This window comes from Cynocephalus volans, chromosome 2 (genome assembly GCF_027409185.1).
Source record: "Cynocephalus volans isolate mCynVol1 chromosome 2, mCynVol1.pri, whole genome shotgun sequence".
Classification (NCBI taxonomy): Eukaryota; Metazoa; Chordata; class Mammalia; order Dermoptera; family Cynocephalidae; genus Cynocephalus; species Cynocephalus volans.
Window position 1 is genome coordinate 210656832 of NC_084461.1, and position 18059 is coordinate 210674890.

At 42.4% G+C, this 18059-nt stretch overlaps 1 protein-coding gene and 1 non-coding gene across 2 annotated transcripts in view; one reads left to right on the forward strand and one right to left on the reverse strand.

The window, feature by feature from the left end:
• Nucleotides 1-786: 786 nt before the first annotated feature.
• The window catches only part of MAPK1 (mitogen-activated protein kinase 1), an 89504-nt gene continuing 72231 nt past the window's right edge, over nt 787-18059 (reverse strand). Inside the window, exons 7-9 of the mRNA XM_063086208.1 lie at nt 14499-14608; nt 12267-12392; nt 787-4787 (exon numbers count right to left, since the gene is read on the reverse strand). Coding sequence (XP_062942278.1) covers nt 12276-12392; nt 14499-14608 — 227 coding nt within the window. The 3' untranslated portion in view covers nt 787-4787; nt 12267-12275. The remainder of the gene's footprint in view (nt 4788-12266; nt 12393-14498; nt 14609-18059) is intronic.
• Nucleotides 5349-5493, forward strand: LOC134371372 (small nucleolar RNA SNORA57). The gene has a single exon (XR_010022798.1). It is a non-coding gene; the product is annotated as a small nucleolar RNA SNORA57 (small nucleolar RNA).

An 18059-nucleotide genomic window follows, 5' to 3' on the forward strand; every position in this document is an offset into this window, starting at 1 on the left:
ATGAAGAGTATTACTCTCTCAAGGAGAAAGCAAACGTATAATACTCCTGCAAGTGTTTCAACCACCCCATCAAAAATCTTCCAGTTTGGGCTGGATCAGCTCATTTCCGGAGGAAAGGTTTCTGACAGGTTTTCCTCTCTCAGATTAAGAGAAAGCAGTTACTTCAGTTAGCAGACATTTTTAGTGACACCTTACAACAAGATTTAATGAAATAAAAAAGCATTTAGGAAGACTTGCTATTTAATGAGTACTTGCTTTGAGGTACTATGCTAAACACTTTAAATACATTTTTATAATCTTTACCACATGCAAGACAAGTAATACTGGTTCCACTTTATAGCTGACAGCCTGAAGTGAAGAGACTGAAGCACAGGGAAGTAGAATGACTGGCCCAAAGCCAGCTGTAGTTGTAAGCACAGGGGCAGGTTCTGAACCCAGTTTCAAGGGTCCAAAGCCTATGCTTTCTACAACACCACATCAAAAACATTTCCCAGTATCTCTGTCTTGTAAATGTCACTATATAATGCTCAACAGTGACAAGAACCAAATATTTGAGAGTTCCTAACACATTCATGACTTCTTAAGTTTGAAAAAAGGGGCTGCCCATGATGTCTGCCCCAGCAGGAAGGTTGCTGGAGTTCAGGAGGATGAGGAAGATGCCTTCGTCCCCCCCTACACCCGACGGTCTGAAGAACCACCTGGAAAACCTAAGGGAGCACTAAAACCCCCATTCCACTCCAGAAGACCAACTTATGATCCTACCACTAATTACTATAAGTAAAGTCAAATTAGGAAGACACACTTATTTGGGAAATGTTGTAATAAAGGATTGATTTCATACTTTCACATATGAAATTGCAAGTGAACTATACATGCACAATACTGTTATTTTGGTAATACAGGGACACAATTTAATGATTCTAAGTTTTTTTGTAGTTTTTTTTTTTTACAAGTCAGGTGCCATAAACATTCAAATAATCCATCTTTTAAAAAGTACGTTTACAACATCAAAAGAATTAAGATGAAATATAAACCTTTCTACTTACAATTTTTATACAGATTAACCAAATCACAAATAGCACAAATAAATGTTAAATTGTAACAATATAATGAATAAACATTCAGATTCTTAATAAAAACTTCCTTTAACATTTTTTTAACTTACCATTATACTAAATAATCTATGCAGAGTTTTGGGGTACAATACCAAGAAGGCACCAACAGTACAAAGCAGATACAAAGCAGTTTCAGAACTTTCTTGAGTGCTCTACCTGGATAAACAGCACAAAAAAGGCAACAGGCTTTAGGTAAACCTGGTGCAACTCTAGAGAATTTGCTCCAGATTCCCAGTTGTTTCTGATCCATCAAGTCGAGTTGGATGACAGCTGGACAAACCACATGTTTACTTTACTGTTACATGCTTCTCATCTGCACTACAGAGTATCATGTTTCAAACACCAGCATAACAATTTTAAAGCACAAATGCTTTAAAAATGTATAAGCAAAAGGACTGCTCAGATTTTCAAAACCATTACATTTACAAAAATATTTCCCTTAAACTTGGGATTGCTCCAAAACATTGATTTACAAATATAAAAGTATTATGGAAGGACCCAAAGCATGTATGCATATGTATGTATGTATTAACATACTATTACCATACTATATAAAAATTACCAATTAAAAAACCATATTAACATATAAGCAAATAAAGATAAAACAGTCTCCTCTGAATGGTCTGAATATTATGTTGCATGTGGCACGGGCAGCATACCTTAGAGACAACCACTGGCAAGCCATGTGTAGCTTCTCAAAGTTAACTATTAACATCCACACCCATTGCCTGTGCCAGAAAGCAGAAGAAATGAGTGTGGAATGAGTGTGAACACAAAATATAACAATATTCTTCTACCCAGACATCACAATGGTCTGTGTGTCTCTGTCAGCTTTGAAGACTTGTATCAGGACAGAGTCCTCATGATGAGTTCTCCCAAATCCATCCCACTGGCTTGTTAGGTATTTCTTTCATACTAAATGAAAGGACAGGAATGTTTCCACAATATTTTTTGCTTACATATTAGCCACCAAAAAAGCCATTAGTCTGAAAGCTTATTTGAGCATACTAATAATGGAGGTGTTTAGTATCAACTATATGAATTTGATAACCTAATCTGTACATTTTTAAAAATGTAAGAAGAGCCAAAATGAAGAGTCTATTACATATAATAGCTAGTACTTTTCACAAGTACCTTGGTCTGACCTGTTAAATTCGGTTTGGCATGATTAATAAAAAGCACACAACTTATGGCTACAATAATTCTAGAATGCAGTTAGTGGTTTCATGCCAATCTGACTCCACAGTACCAGCACAGGGGATGGGAAAAAGCTCACAGTCCCAAGACATTAGTAACCAAGGCTATGGTTTTCTATTTAGAAGAGGATTGCAAATTAATCTTATAATAATACTAACATTCCATTTAAAAAGTACAAAGAAACGAGAGTAATAAAACTGTCAATGCTCTTTTTAAAATGAAAACTGACTTATCAATGTATCAAATAACAGTCAAATCTCTGTATCCTGTCAATGCTGTGTGGACCTTAACATGGCAGCTCTGAGCACGGAAGTGAAGAGTGTATTATAGAGTAAGAATTGAGATGTGGTTCTGATTTCTGAGGATGAGTCAGCCACCCTTCTTTAGCCACATAAGGTGTGAGTGTCAGCACCCTGGGCTGGGTGGTGTGGGCCACATGCTGCTGGGCAGCCCTTCCCAGCCCTCAGCTGTGCCCAGCAATAGCTCTGGAGCACATAGGCAGGCCCAAGAGAGAGAGAACCAGAGAATCCAACCTGAGATATTTGGGCTTCTTCATCAGGGTTTGACAGAATATATGAGACCTATGACTCTCTGCCATGCAGAGGAAAAAAAGGACCCAATAAAAACATCTTTCAAAATCATCTTATGTAAACCAAAGCTTTGGGGCACTGCCTGGGATGGCAAAGTGAGGCCCATGAGCACTTCTGTTTTAAGCCCAAACAGAACCTGACTGTCCATTCAGACACGCTGATCCAGAGAAAATCAACACTGAATCTTAACATAAATGTGAAGATAGAAGATGTTAACATTTATTTCTATGAATTACAAATGCATTTCTGTTCATATTAGCAGGCAATCTTTATACAACCCATTCTCCACTGCTGCCAAAAATCAAACAAGAAAAAAAAGGACAGCTGAGAAATGAAAAGCTAAAAATAGAATTATTTTTCCTAAATGATCTGCTGGATAGCATTTTCTGTGGAACACAACTCAGAGGTAACAATAGATTTTTCATTTCAATCATAGGCATGTGGCACTTGGACAGTCATCTCTGCACAGAAAGCTGTTAACAGTCATGCGAGGGTACAGTAATTATTGAACAAGGCAAATTTCTCACCACAGAGAGCAGTGGGGGAGTGAAAAGGAGGCACCGCACTGGGACAGAACACCGAGTCAACTCCACAGTACACAGTGGCAGGAACAAATACTTAAAGAGATCAGTAAAATAGTAGAGCTCCAAACATGATTTAGTGCTAACATTTTCTGATGGTCTTAACTCAGCAGTATCAGAAATATTTGAGAGTACTTGATGACAGAACAGTGCTTCATGTCATGAGCTCATGAAGGCTTTATTACAAATTGTTATATCATAGGTTGAAAAATGAACTTTAGATGCTGACATGCTGTATAAGGAAAAAGAATTGTACACTTTCTCATTTAAAGACGCAGTGTTCCTCTCTGCTAAATCCTCAGGCATCGAATGTGGATACTGAAACACATATGTGAAGGAGCTTGGGGGTATATGTGCACCGGGTGTGGAGCTCCACCCTGGCACATCTGGGTCAGCATGCATGCTACTTCTCCAGAAACATTCCACAGCTTGGTGCTGTGACCTTTGTACATCTCTCTCTCACCAAATACCAAGCAAAGCTGCCACTTTAAATCTTTTTGAGTAAATCTTGCAAACATTAAGTACTGCATGTAACGCATTTTGGCAAGTGTTATACCTCTATAAATGGTACAAGTAATCACAGTAAATGTACAGAATGACTTTGCTGGGTGCAGTACGTCCTTTTTATTTAGAAAAATGATTGAGTTTTCTAAAAGCTGGGCAAATAGCACATACCTTAAATATGTTAGTGACTAACATGATATGAGAAAAGACACTGACAAGTGCTCCCAAAAGATTCCCGAGATGGAAGCACTTGCTGCAGGCAGCAACGTCATCCAACGTATTTATTTCCACAAGTTCCTGCTCTGGGGAAACAGTTACGGTCAAAAGGTGAAGTGCAAATAAGGGGCTGTCACTGACTTAAAGTGCCCTAGGTAGTAGCCTTCCCTATCTTAAAGTGAGATGCCAGTGACTGGAGCCAGTTTGGAAAGAATCTCTCTCTGGTGTGGCTGCATGGGTCGGCAGGGTGTCATGTGGAAAAGGATTCAGGAGAGGAAGGAACCACTGCATCTTTCAAACCTGAAAGCGATTAGTGACTAAAGCAACAGTAAGCAGTAGGTGCACTGGAAGTACATACTGCCGCAGGTCACTGACGGGTGACACACACAGGGGTGCCAGGAGTAATTCTCTGGACTGAAAGAATTCTTTGAAAGCATAAAAGCCACAACTACCAGAAACCGCCCCTCCGAACGGCTCAAAGGAATCAAAATGGATAAGCCGAGACAGGCTGGAGACAGGAACAGGGGTCAAGAACTGGGAAGAACACCGATGTCTGAGTACGTCCAGTCCTCTGAGCCCTTGTCCTATTAAAACACAAACAAACAAACCTGTGAGTTAAGAATGAACCATGTTAGAACATCATCACCACTGGCATTATAGAATGGAAAAGTGAAAAAATGAACCACATTAACACATCAGCAGTATTCATATGAAAACAGAAAAGTGAAAAAGCACAGGGGGAAAAACTTCAAAAAGGCCATCTCACTTGGACACACAGGTGCACGTTATGACACACGGCAGCTCTGAAGGGGCCAGGCTCTGCCCTCACTTCACAGGCACTCCTTCCCAGACAGTTCTCAGAGGCTGTTTCTATAAGCCTCGCAGGGAAGACACACACGCACACACGCACACTGATACTTGCAGACAGGTTGGCTTCAGTGTTCCCCAAATGCCCTCTATTAACCAATGACATATACCACTCCAATGGTCAAAACTAGTATTTAAGGGTCTTTGTAAAATAATACATATCTATGCAAAAAAATCCTCTGCCTCCTATTTTTAGCAAGTATTTCTCTCTGGATGACCAGGTAGGACAAAGTCAACTGCACAGGCAGTGGAATGTGTATTGTTAATAATGCTCAAATCCTCCTTTTCTTGGCGACTGGGCATGGGGTCCTGCTCCCCATTATGTACGGAGGCAGAAGGAAAGGGCTCGGCCCCCTTGGCATCATGTCTTTGGTGCCAGCGGCTTTCCATCTACCGGTTCTATCCTTAAGGGCTGGAACAGTGGGAAAAAAAATAATGCTCAAGTTTTCTCTGACAGAGAGCAAAACAAAGTCCTGCTTGGAAGTGTGAGAGTGGCAGACTGGGATTCTGGAAAGGCGAGGAGCAGTAGGTTGGCTGCAGATGGTACTGATCACCCAGGTCAAAGGTGATCTGTCAGCTATTTTCCCACCGGGCCTCCAAGACAGTGCTCTGAAAGGCAGCAGGTAGCCGACAGCCTTCACTCACTTTTTACATGTGGCCAGGGTCTGCCTGCTCTCCAGGGTGTGCACATGAGGTCTGTAAGAGGCCCAACAGGGGCATCACACTAGAAAAGCACAAGCAGCATGCTTCCCTTCGTTTTCCTAACGCCTTTATTTTTACTCGGAGAAACTATATATTCCAAACCAAATCTACTCTAACCATTTATTGGCTAGCGGTTCTCAAACTTGAGCATCAGAAGACCTTGGAGGGCTTATCAAAACAGATTGCTGGGGGTGGGCACAGATAGTACACTTGGAGAACCACTGCCCCAAGTTACCCTCTGTATGCAATGAATTAACTTCACTCCTAGGCACGTATTCATTTTGTACCAGCCTTGGGAGAAGTGAAAACACTGTCACTCAAATCATGTCCTGTGTTCCGTGGTTCTGAGGAAGCCGGCTGAAATGGCTGGTGGGGTGGCCAAGTGTCTCATAACATAAACAAAATTGACTCTTCCCTTTGGAGACCCTTATTGGTGTGAAATATTGGCCAGCATGAAAGTCTAGCAGAACATCACTTATACATTTCACAAAGCACTTTCAGAGCTGGTTTTCATCTGCTACACAAGAGTCAGTGTGGGAAGGATGGGCATCACAGCCCAACGGTGGAAGCGGAGATGGGCCGAGAGGGCAAGTGGCTGCCATCACCTAGAGGTACGCCAGTGTGAACTGCAGCCAGACCTACTGGCTGGTGGGAAGTTAAAGCTGCCCTAAAATGTTTTTATCTTCAAGGAAACCAAAGGGAAATGAGTTTAATCCACTTAGAGATTAATCCGAGTGATCAATCCACCTGAGAGAATTCACAAACAGGCAGATAAGGAAGAAACGCAAGTAAGTACCTACTTCCACCTTCCCCAGCCATGGGGCAGGGGACTAAAGAGACGGTCTGGGTAAGAAAGAGGCTTGTCCCAAGATATTGACCACGTATACCTTTTTAACTTGTCAGTGGAAATATTTCTAAAACTGACTCCATTAAGCAAGACAGAATGAACATACTTTTTGGGCTGGCCCGTGGCTCACTTGGGGGAGTATTGTGCTGATGACACCAAGGTCGTGGGTTCAGATCCCTATATAGGGATGGCAAGTTAGCTCACTTGGGAGAGTGTGGTGCTGACAACACCAAGTCTCAGGTTAAGATCCCCTTACCGGTCATCTTTAAAAAAAAAAGAAAAAAAAAAAAAGAACATACTTTAACCCTTTAAGACCTCTCAGGGCCACCACTATAGTCATCATTAAAACCAGGGCCTCAGCAAGTAGGGGTCACTTGATGGCCTTCTCTACTAAAGGGTCCCCCTGGCTGTGCTCTATGCTCCCATGTGTGTGATTTCCAGTTCCTTCCTGCTGTGGCTAAGTGGTCGACCATCATCTTTCTCTAATGTCCCCATGTCTTACAGCACCTTCACCCCCCAGGCTCTCTGATTTGTAGCTCCTGATCTCAGGTTTGCAGGCTGGGAACTCAGGAACAATGCTCCTTTGGGTTGTAAATGAGTCCTGAGACCTTTCCTAAGGAGCAAGGCTAGTCAGAGGCAGTGTGGAGAGATCATGAGAAAATGGCCTTCTAGGTCTAAAATACCTGGATTCTCTGCTTAGTTTTGCCACTGGGGTACAATCTTGAGCAAAATGCTTAAATACTCCAGTCTCCAGTTTTCTTATAAACATGGGATGTGCACTGACTTCAGAGAATGCTGTTGTGATCATCAAAATGAAATGTTTACGAAAGAACCTGGCCTGTAGCATAATAAATGCTCCTAGCCCCACCTTCTTCTGGGTTCATTTTTATATTCTAGATGACTAAATTATAAGTCAGTCTAGATGTTGGCCAATTCCTTTGAAATGTATGAAAAAATAAGATAGACTGATGGATAGATGGAGGAACAGATGGACAGATATGTCAGAAAACAAGTATAGTAAAATATTAATTGTAGAAATCTAGATGGTAGAAACACAGGTGTCTACTTTAAAATTCTTTCAACTGTTCAGAATAGATGAAAATCATCATTAAATGAATGCTGGGAAAAAAATCAGGCTATAAGCACATATTGAGGATCTTTGTACCTGGAGCAAGTGAACGAAACACAGAGGCGACCGTCCTTGCCATGCCTGGACACTAAGAATTGGGGTGGACCCTGGCAGGGACCTCTACCCCTGTCTGTAACACAGACTCTAGGAGGCCTTCAGTCAGCAACCATATCCTGCAGCCCCAGAAGCACCCTTGCCTCTGTCTTGCTCTCCTGTGCCCAATGTGCTGCTCTTCTCTCCAGTGGCTGGCCAGTCGTCTCACAGGCCCCTGCTCTCTGAGCTCCTCCTACACCCATACTGCCTCCAGACTCACCTGAGCCAAAATGCTTCAGGACCAGCAGCTACCTGTGGGGGAAAGCCGGGCTCCTCTGTAAGGCTACAGTCCTGGCTCAGCCTCTCTCTGCGCTGCCTCCACCCAGCCCTACCTGTGCCTTTCTGGTTCAGCACCACTGTGCTCCCTTCCCCACCAGGAAAGAGGCTGTGATGGCAGGATTCAGCTTGAGCTTGGCTGTCTCCAAGTCATCCCCATGCTCTGTGATGCTCTGCCTTACTCTTTTGGGCCTGCTCTGCCAGCATCCACCTCTGGTATAGTACCTCTAGTTCTACTGTACGAGCACACTCCTTGCTGTTTACCTGTTTCCTGCTATCAAGCTGCTGGAAAGCAAAGACTGGCTCTTATTCATCTTTGTTTCCCTCCTACCAGGCACTAGGAAATGTTCAATGCTGATAAAATAAATGATAAAACACTGATCATTCTGTCAACCCCAGATGCTCTTTTACACTAAAAATGTGCACAATTGTTCAGTTCATGTGTCTTTGTTCCCTACTAGACTGGGTACTTCTTTGAGGCCATGTTAAGGTCTTGTTTCTTTGCTTATGTCTAATGCAGTATCTAGCACAGACTAAATAGACAATATGTCTGAACTGAAGCAAGGAAGAAAATGGGAAAAAAAATCAGAGGCACCAAGTGGCTTAAGGAAAATGACCTGTGAAAGGAACTGTGAAGGAAGAAAAGCAACAGAAGTTGCTCAGCTTAACCTTCTAGGCCAGGGGGTTGGCAAACTTGTTCTGTAAAGGGCCGGAGAGTAAACATCTCAGGCCTCCTTCCAGGCCATTCGGGTCTCTGCCATGACTATATCACTCAGCTGCTGCAGAACAAAAGTGCCCACAGACACCGATGGGCGCAAGCGAGGCTGTGTGTAGATACAGCTGTATTTACAAAACCAGGTGGTGCGCTGACCCAGGTCTAGTCAATTGGACCTTGTGCAGACAGCAGGAGAGTGTGTCCTGGAGCCTCACGAAGGGAGAGCGACTCTTGGGAAACAGAGACAAACCCTCCAGTGTGAGCACCTAATGGAAGAGCCAGGAACGAAGCTCCCTGGGGACTCAAGGTGTGAAAATGGTCAGATCCTGGGGCCCAACTTTCTGTCAGTGAGTGATGGTGCAATTACTGTACATAGCACATTCTTCAGCAGATGATCACACTCGTGTAGTATGACAGGATAGAGGAATGCAACTCTCACTAGACTCTGTGCCCCTCAGTCCCTCTGCTAATACTGATTTCTTTCTCAGGCAGACACTTCCTCAAGGGCTTGTTTGTAACAGTCCACCTCATGTCCTGTAAGCATGTGCTTCCTCAACACCTCACTTTGGTTTGAGAATTTGTGTTTTACGATGAGTCTGGAGTCAACAGCGAACTAAGCAAGGGCCTCAAAGTGCCAGCATATCCGTTTTCCCTCCAGCTGCTAGATTTAGAAAATTTGTAGTCTTTCAGATTTTACCTTTCCTTCTGAATTCACTGCTTCTCACCACCACTGCCCTACTTCAAAGCTACAGCCCCTTTAGTATGGAAGATCATAGATTTGGTTTTAGCTGATCTCCCACAAAATCTTCCCGCATTCCAACTCTTCCTGCTTTGATGACTGACTTCTGAAAGCATCTTTTTCCATCCTCCAAACTATTAGTGCCACCTGGCTTTCGGGGCTCTCTACTGGTTGTGCCAACCGTGTCTGTTCTTGGCTCCTTCCTTGATCTTTGTTCTTAGTGACAGGGTGTTGGAAGCCTGCAAACTGCAACACAGGGCTTCCTTGGCAGCTGGCTTTGGGTTAGATCCTGCCAGTGGTGGGAAGTGATAGGAAAAGTCATGCTTCTTTCCTTTTTCTGCTACTAATGACATCTGCAGTGGCTCCAGGAAGCTTTCCAGGAGGAAGGCGGGTTGTTAGGTTTTAGAGTCACTGGATGGTGACATGGGCTTCGGGCCCCCAAGTTCTCCCCGAATCACTGTCAGTATGGGTTCCTGATCTTTCCTCCTTCTCCTCAGTGACAGTGGTAGCTCTGATAGTTGCAGTTACAGTTGTTCTCCAGCACCCTCACTTGATCAAAGACCCTGGCTAACACCACTTTCCCTTCTCCTTAAGCTGGAGATTGGGGACAGCTTACCACAGTGACCAATCTGTAGGTAATTCCACCTCGCCCTTTTTGCTCTCTTGTCCTTCTAACACCCTCTGATCAATTATGTGCCTACTGTTTGACACACCTAGAAGCAGCTTCTGCTTTCCAGCCTGGACACTGATTGACAGAGTCAACCAGGGACCACCTCTCAGCCTGAGCTATTATCTCAAGACCCCAACATAAGATAATAAAAAGGACAGGACAGGATGGAATGGAGAAGAGATCTAGCTAACAGAAACACCCAAATGAGCACACCTGCAGAAACCACTATTCCAAAATCCCACCCGGTAGCCTCCTGTTCCAATACAACCTCGACACCACCTTGGCCGCTTGTTTACACTCTCCACAAGCCACTGCTGCCTGCTGATGCTGAAAGACACCTCCAGCCCCTTCCAGTCTGGTTCTGTCCAAAGCATTTCCTCAGCAACTGCTTCAGCCCTGGCTCACAATTCCTTATTTCCTTGCTCATTTCTACGGAGTTCCCTTCCTTGCTCATTTCTACAGAGTTCCAACACAAGCCCTATTCTCTCTCCTCTTGCCATACAGTCTCTAAAACCAAGATAATGCACTTTTGTTTTTTGTATGTTAATTTTTAAAAATCTACTAGGATGAGTATAGCCACATTACCCATCATCCTTTATGACCTAATAAGCTCATGCAGCTTCTGAGCAGGCCCATGTAAATCGCTCTGATGGGCCAGCCTAGGTCATGCCTCTTTGATGAAGTTTTTCCCAGCTTTGCTTGCCCACACTCCCTGGTCTGAACTGAGGACAGTGTTTGGGCCCCTTGTATGAGGCATCAATTGTAGAACCAGGTTCCTGCTAGGAGCTTCTGAAGGGGCAGGCACCTGTATTTCCACTTCTTTTGTATCTGTCTCATCAGAGGAGGAAGGTACAGAGGACTCTATAACACTGTGGATTTATTTAACTGGTGGCTCTGCCTTCCATGGGAGGAAGGGAGTCCTGAAGTGAACCCTTTTCAGAGAGATGCTTACATATTGTAAAACTGTCCAAAGACAAGCAGCAAGGAAAAGATGTGAACCAAAATATGAACAATCCATAATGTGAACAAGCAGCTTCCAAATAATCACACTTACTACCCTTGAGTAAAGAAAAGAGGGACTTCTAGTTTCTAATAAAAAGGGGGGAAATTCCTAAAAGAATGTAAGTAACTTTCTAAATTATTACTATTATTTTTTGATGTCCCATGCCATCTAATATTTTAAATTCTCAATTAAAGAAAATACCTTTCAAAAAGGAGCTTGGAAAAAAATACAAAATAATGGACCTATTTGAAGAACATATTCTAAAGACAAAGGGGAGTGCTCAAAAGATCAGACTGCCACTGTGAACACACAGCTATTCCTCTGTATAGGAAGCTGGTTCCTCTCCTTGAAGAGCAGTGAACCCTGACATCCACATTCACATAACAAGCACAAGAGTTAAACACCCTCTTTACACACACATCGGTAGTACAAATTCTTCTAAAACAAAGTCAAGTTATAAAAACCTGTGTTCCAATTGAGACACCTACATATTTTTCGTTCTTCCCTCTGTGGATGTACCTTCTTCTCTCTCCTTTCTTGGTTTATTTCCTTGGTATAGTCTTCTGTGATTTTCCCTCTTGCACTCATTGTCTTCCTAGTACTCCCCTTGGCTTAATTCTCCTTCAATTCTAGCAGTGTTTCTCTGTCCTGACTTGCTATCACTTAACTCATGATATTTACTGAATATAATTCTGTGTTCTCAATTCTTAGTAAGTCCCTCTGTCTAAACAACAAAGTCTCACTACAGCTATTATTCTAAAAACTGCCACTTTAATTTCACATCAACTTCATGTCATTGTAATCTATAGGTCAAAATAAACTGCCAGAAATTAAAGAATTCCAAGTGTATCTTTTGAACAATGGTGAAAATCTAATTTCTACAGTTTTAAATCATGAAGCAATCAGTATAAAAGCTATATTCAACTAAAAAGGAATACATGATTTTTTTTCCTTTTAATTACATTTAACTTATATTCTTTCTCCCTTGCTAGGGTTAATTGTATGGTTAAAGCTCCAGGTACCTGACAAATTTAAGATCTGTATCCTGGCTGGAATCTAGCAGTCTCTTCAAAAATGAGTTCTTTGAGCTTTTCCTTAGGCAAGTCATCCAATTCCATGTCAAACTTGAATGGTGCTTCAGCGATGGGCTTTAAGAGAAAACAAAATATTTAATAGTCAAAACTTGTTACAGTTAAGGCAGTAATTTACTGACTCATAGAATGACTATGGCTTACACATTCTGAAACTTATACAACAGAACTGATGTCTCCTGAAAGCCAAGAGCTCTGAAAAGCATCTATACATTTGTGCCCACACTCCTGAAAGCATACTTCTTATAAACACTTAATAAATGGACTGAGAGCAGCGAATCCTTTATGAGTGTTCTTCTAAACTTATCACAAATACCAGAACAATTACCAAATGTTTTAAGGCACTGAATGTTGCGATAACAGAGATGTGCTATTGCAGGGGTGGTGGTATGTTTATACACCAGACTCGTGATACTAAAATAAATGCGTTTGATTAAATAAATTACAGTATCATTATATAAAGAAATATTACAGAGCTGTTAAAAATGGGCTGGCCCGTTAGCTCAGTTGGTTAGAGCGTGGTGCTGATGACACCAAGGTCCAGGGTTTGATACCGGTATCAGCCAGCTGTATAAATAAATAAACCAACACAGAAGCCACAAGGAAGATTAATATCATGGAAAAACGCCCATGTTTTTGTTAAAGAGGATGTATCGTACTTTATTTTTATAATTTAGATATAGGAATTTAAGACTAGGAAGGACATACTCTCAAATTTTAATAATAACTGTCACAAAATTACAAAGTGATCTTTCTTGAATTTTTCTGCAAGTTTTCATTTTTTTTACTAAACTCTATAAATAATCATAAAGTTATATAAGTAAAATATAAACTGTACACTCAATGACAATGACATTAATCAACAAATTAATATTACATTTTGATTTTTAAATGCCCAAACTAATGCAATGTTGCAGAACTAAGCTGATGATGATACCAGCTGTCAATCAGGGGGTGCCTAGATCCCCAGATCTCACTCATGTAATCCTTAAACAAGGCCTTTAGCACAGACAGCAAACTACACTCGACGCTTTGGCCACTTGAAAGAGGATAAAGGATTCACGTCTGTAAGGGAAGAACAAGTAGTCCTCCCTGAAGGACGGCCATACGTTTGGGATCATGCTAGGTGTCCTGCAGACATCATACACCACACTAGCTCGTTGATTAGGACACACTCGGAGGCTAAGGAAATCTCCAGCTCACAGGCTGGGAAGGGGCCCAAACCTGTATTCCCACTTATTCCCATGTTACTGACTACATTGTAGGTATCTCTACAAGCTGATTCAATTGTTTCTGGGGAGAAGGAGAATGTATGTGTGGCAGGAGAAGCTAATTAAGAAATACTTCCTCTTTTCCATGTCTATCTTCTTTCTCTTTATCAACTTTTACCTCTGGTAGTTAATTTTTCCTTTCTCTTTTCATGTTCCCCTTTCATTTTAACACACAAAACTTGCTTCTCTCCCTTCTAAAGATAGGAGAGTGAAGGCTTTATTATCTATGCATATGAGCCTCAACTAGAACAATCAAGACTTTTGGCTCATATTGCATTTCTGTTATCATCCAGAGAATAAAGTTAAAACTGAACCTGCAGAAGAACCAGGGAACCAAGGCACTGGGACTTTCTGAGAGAGAACAGGACATGCAGTATCTTTACTTGGACGTCCAGCCTGCTCTGATGTCATCATTTCTTACCACAACAGGCTCTTGTGTTCCCATCTCCAGGGAACGGCACACCACACATGCAGTTGCCAAGCCACGGTGGGAACCATCCAGGCTGACTTCTCCTCACTCTCTGTACTGCCCTGACCAGCAGACTGCCCACCTCCTCTCCTCCCTCAGGGCCAGCACATTAGTTCAGGTGTCTCTTTCTATCACAGACCATGACAACCGTCTCCAGCCTTAACCCCTGTCCTCTCTGTGCTCCATACTGGTGCAGCTGTTCCTTTTCACCCATGCATTTCCCTGGCCCTCATCTGCTGCAGGGGGCCTGGAGGAAGTCTTCTGAAGTAGACAGAAGGGGTTTGGGGGGAAGGGTATCAAGCCCCACAGCACTCATCGCCAAGGCAGAGGAGGTGGGTATGTTGGGAGGACCAGGTAATGGCACCATGTACCGCTGAGGACAATCTAAGCAGGGCATGGGTGGGCTGGAGCATGGACTCTTACCTCATCACTTGGGTCATAATACTGCTCCAGATATGGATGGGCCAGAGCCTGCTCTACTTCAATCCTTTTGTGAGGGTTGAATGTCAACATTTTGTCCAGTAGGTCCAGAGCTACAAAAAGAAGGGTTTTGCAGTGGTGAGAAGCAGAAGGAGTAGTCACCAAAATACTTTCCATTTCCTATTTAAGTAAACTGACCCACAAAGCAATTGAACTAAAAATCACCACGGGGGAGTAGCCAGCAGAGTGCCTGTAATATCTGTGTCTCTTGAGACCGTGTGATGCAGGTACCGACCATCTGACAATCAAAGACCCCAACACTTAGAAAGGTGAAGTGATCAGCCAAAGGCTACAAGTGGAGACCAGGATTCAAACCCAGGTCTACATACAAAACCTGGACTTTTCCTAAATCATTACTCTGCTTTGCAGGTATCAAAAGCAAAAACTTTTCTCAGATCAACTCCAAAGTCATTTTTGCAATGGTCAATTTGTCTCTCAACACAAGAAAAGACCTATAAGGTCACAGAGGAAAATAGTCTTTCAGGTCCTGGTTGGGTCATGTGTAACCATCTCCACTCCCCCACCCACGGCCTACTCTGCAGCTTTGAGTCTTTCTGCAAGGTCCGAGCTAAAAGTATTCTCTGGGGCCGGCCCGTGGCTCACTCGGGAGAGTGCGGTGCTGATAACACCAAGGCCCCGGGTTTGGATCCCATATACAGATGGCCGGTTCGCTCACTGGCTGAGTGTGGTGCTGACTACACCAAGTCAAGGGTTAAGATCCCCTTACCGGTCATCTTTTAAAAAAATAAAAAAATAAAAATAAAATAAAATAAAATAAAAGTATTCTCTGGACCTGACCAGTAGTCAACAGCTGAGCATTTCTTTCATGTCAGGAGTGCAGCAGTAGGAGCAAGCACAAGATCAACAGAACATGACAAAGGGAGAGTGAATGAGCAGCTTACCCTGCTGGCCTCTATAGCTAGTGTCCAGGCACCACCTCAAGCCATGAGGATAGTCAAAGGGCCTAACAAACAGTGGCTGGGACAAGGGTTAAGGGAAATGTGATGAAATACTTCCTAATATTTAGTAGCAGGAACAGGAGTCAATGAGAAAGAATACATGCTAGAAAATACATTCTTGTTCTGGTATAAGAGGTAGCAAAAGGGGCTTCTTTTAATAATATTTTATATCTCTTATTTAATGGCGCTCAGACCAGTGATTTTCAATTTAAGTAGCAAGTTCTTTCTTCAAAATAAATTGTAAGAGGAGCTTCAAGATACAGCATAGATAAGAAAGGAGCTACCCCATCCCTTCCTTTGGTCCTAGCTCACAGCTGTTGAAGCACCCCTGAAAAATCCAAGCCTCCAAGGAACAAGTCTAAAAACCTACTGCAAGTCTGAAAAACTACTAGCCAATAATAAAGAACACCAATTTTCAGAGAATGCAGTGACATAAAAACACTGGCATGTGCATAATGAAGCCCTTTTTCATACCGTGATTTCTCATTACGTTACTTGCAGGTGGCAATATCAACCTCATCCATCTACAAATTAGCACGTGCTATTAAGTCCTAAGAGTAAAATGGTAAAAGATCATCTAATAACCTAAATGTAAATTTGGTACAATTTAATATGCATGATCAGTTTAAGGAATCACTTCTAGCTTACTACTTTCAAGAAATAAGTTTTAATCATTTACTAACTAAAACATGGTGTTCAACCCTTGAGTGCAGGCCAGTAAACCTTCTGAAGTGACTGCTTGTGTGCTAGGTGAAGGCTGGAAGGTACCTTGCTGCCTGAGGTCACTGAAAGGACGCGCACGTGTGTGTGTCTGTTCGTGTTCATGTATGTACATGCTCAGCTCTGGCTCCTGCTTCTGACTTCCCACGCTGCATGCCATCATGAGGCCAACCCCTGATCTTCAGGACAATAGGAGATAATAAATGTGGTAAACCACACATTGGGCATGAGAAATTCCACATGACAAGGACCTTTTCTCATATCCAATATATATAGTACTTAAAAAAAAAAAAAAAAAGCACAGATAATGAATTTCTACAAGTAATACATTTCAAACTTATTTGTGCTTCTGTCTATAATCTTTTCAATACACACTCACAAGTGTACTTTAGGAAATTACGGAATAATGACATTTTGCTTTATATGTTAGAGAACTTTTTGCAGCAGAGAATCTAGACAGGTTTGGCCTTGACCAAAGCAGAGTCTGGGTAGCAGAAGGGGTGTCTGTGCCGGCAGCCACAACACTGGGTCTACACCCACAAATGGGCTAGGTTTAGGGGGTGTCCCTCAAGGGTCAGGACAATGTAGTATGATGGTCAAGAATTTAGGCACCTTGGCTAAAGTCCTAGTTCCACAGAATACTTGGTAGATGTGTGCACAAGACACATAAGCCTTGCTGAGTTTTAGATTCCTGTTGTCTATGACATAGGTAATAAAACCTACCTTATACTTCCTGCTCCTGACCACTCTCCCCACTAAGAATTCACAGACATTTTCCCAAGGACTTTCCTGAGAAGAGATTAAAAGTCATTTGCCTTTTTACACTAGTTAGACACCATCTGTGCTAGGAAAAGTCCAGGAGGACTTGACCACAGTCAGATTCTCACAGCATTCTTTATTTATTTTTTTGGAGGTGGCTCGTAGGGGGATCTGAACCCTTGACCTTGGTGTTATAACACTGTGCTCTAACAAAATAAGCTAACGGGCCAACCCTCACAGCATTATTTCTCAACCATGGGGAATACTCCCCTCTGCCCAAACTTGCTGGTATTAAGTAGGGAAGCACTTCAAGGCAACTGAATGTTTTGCAGCTTAAGCATTTCTAAAACAGATCTGTTAGTTCCTTCAAGTTAAATTCTAGGTCCTTAAACTTCTAGGCAAAAATCTCAGAAGAAGATAGCTTTTCTCCACCTTCTACTTGAAAAATAGCTGGATCCTTCAGCCTCCTTTTACTGCAAGTGCTATTTCTGCTTATTCACGGCTACAGAAGGAGAAAAAGAGAAAAATGGGAAGCAGCTGGCAAGTGCTGATGCCACTGTCAGAGTGCCTGGCTTCCCTCTTCCCACACCACATAGCAATCACTGGCACCAATCAGATGGCATGAATCATGGCTGCCTGTGTGTATGCTTACTTAGATAGAGGTTTTATTTCCCCTAAAACACTGGTTGTCCCTTCAAGGCTGAGATTACCTCTGACCACAATCCCTGACTCTCCCTGGTGCCCTCCCAGAATCCCACACCTTCTCTTTAACTTCAGAGTACTCAGTAACTTGACTCCTACCCTTTCTTCAGATCCAACAACCTTTTTTCTTTCTGGCCTAGCTCAGACCCTGGGACAGGCCACCCGACTAATATTAATCTAACATTAATAACTAATAATTCACTTAACCTTCTTAATTACCCTATGAGGTGAGAACTGCAATTTGCACCAATTTCGAGATAAGGAAATCATGAAACAAAGAGGTTAAATACCTTGTCCAAAGTCAAAGTCTCCAAGTGGTGGAGCTCTAGTTTGAACTCCAGAGAACAGAGGCCTAACCAATGTG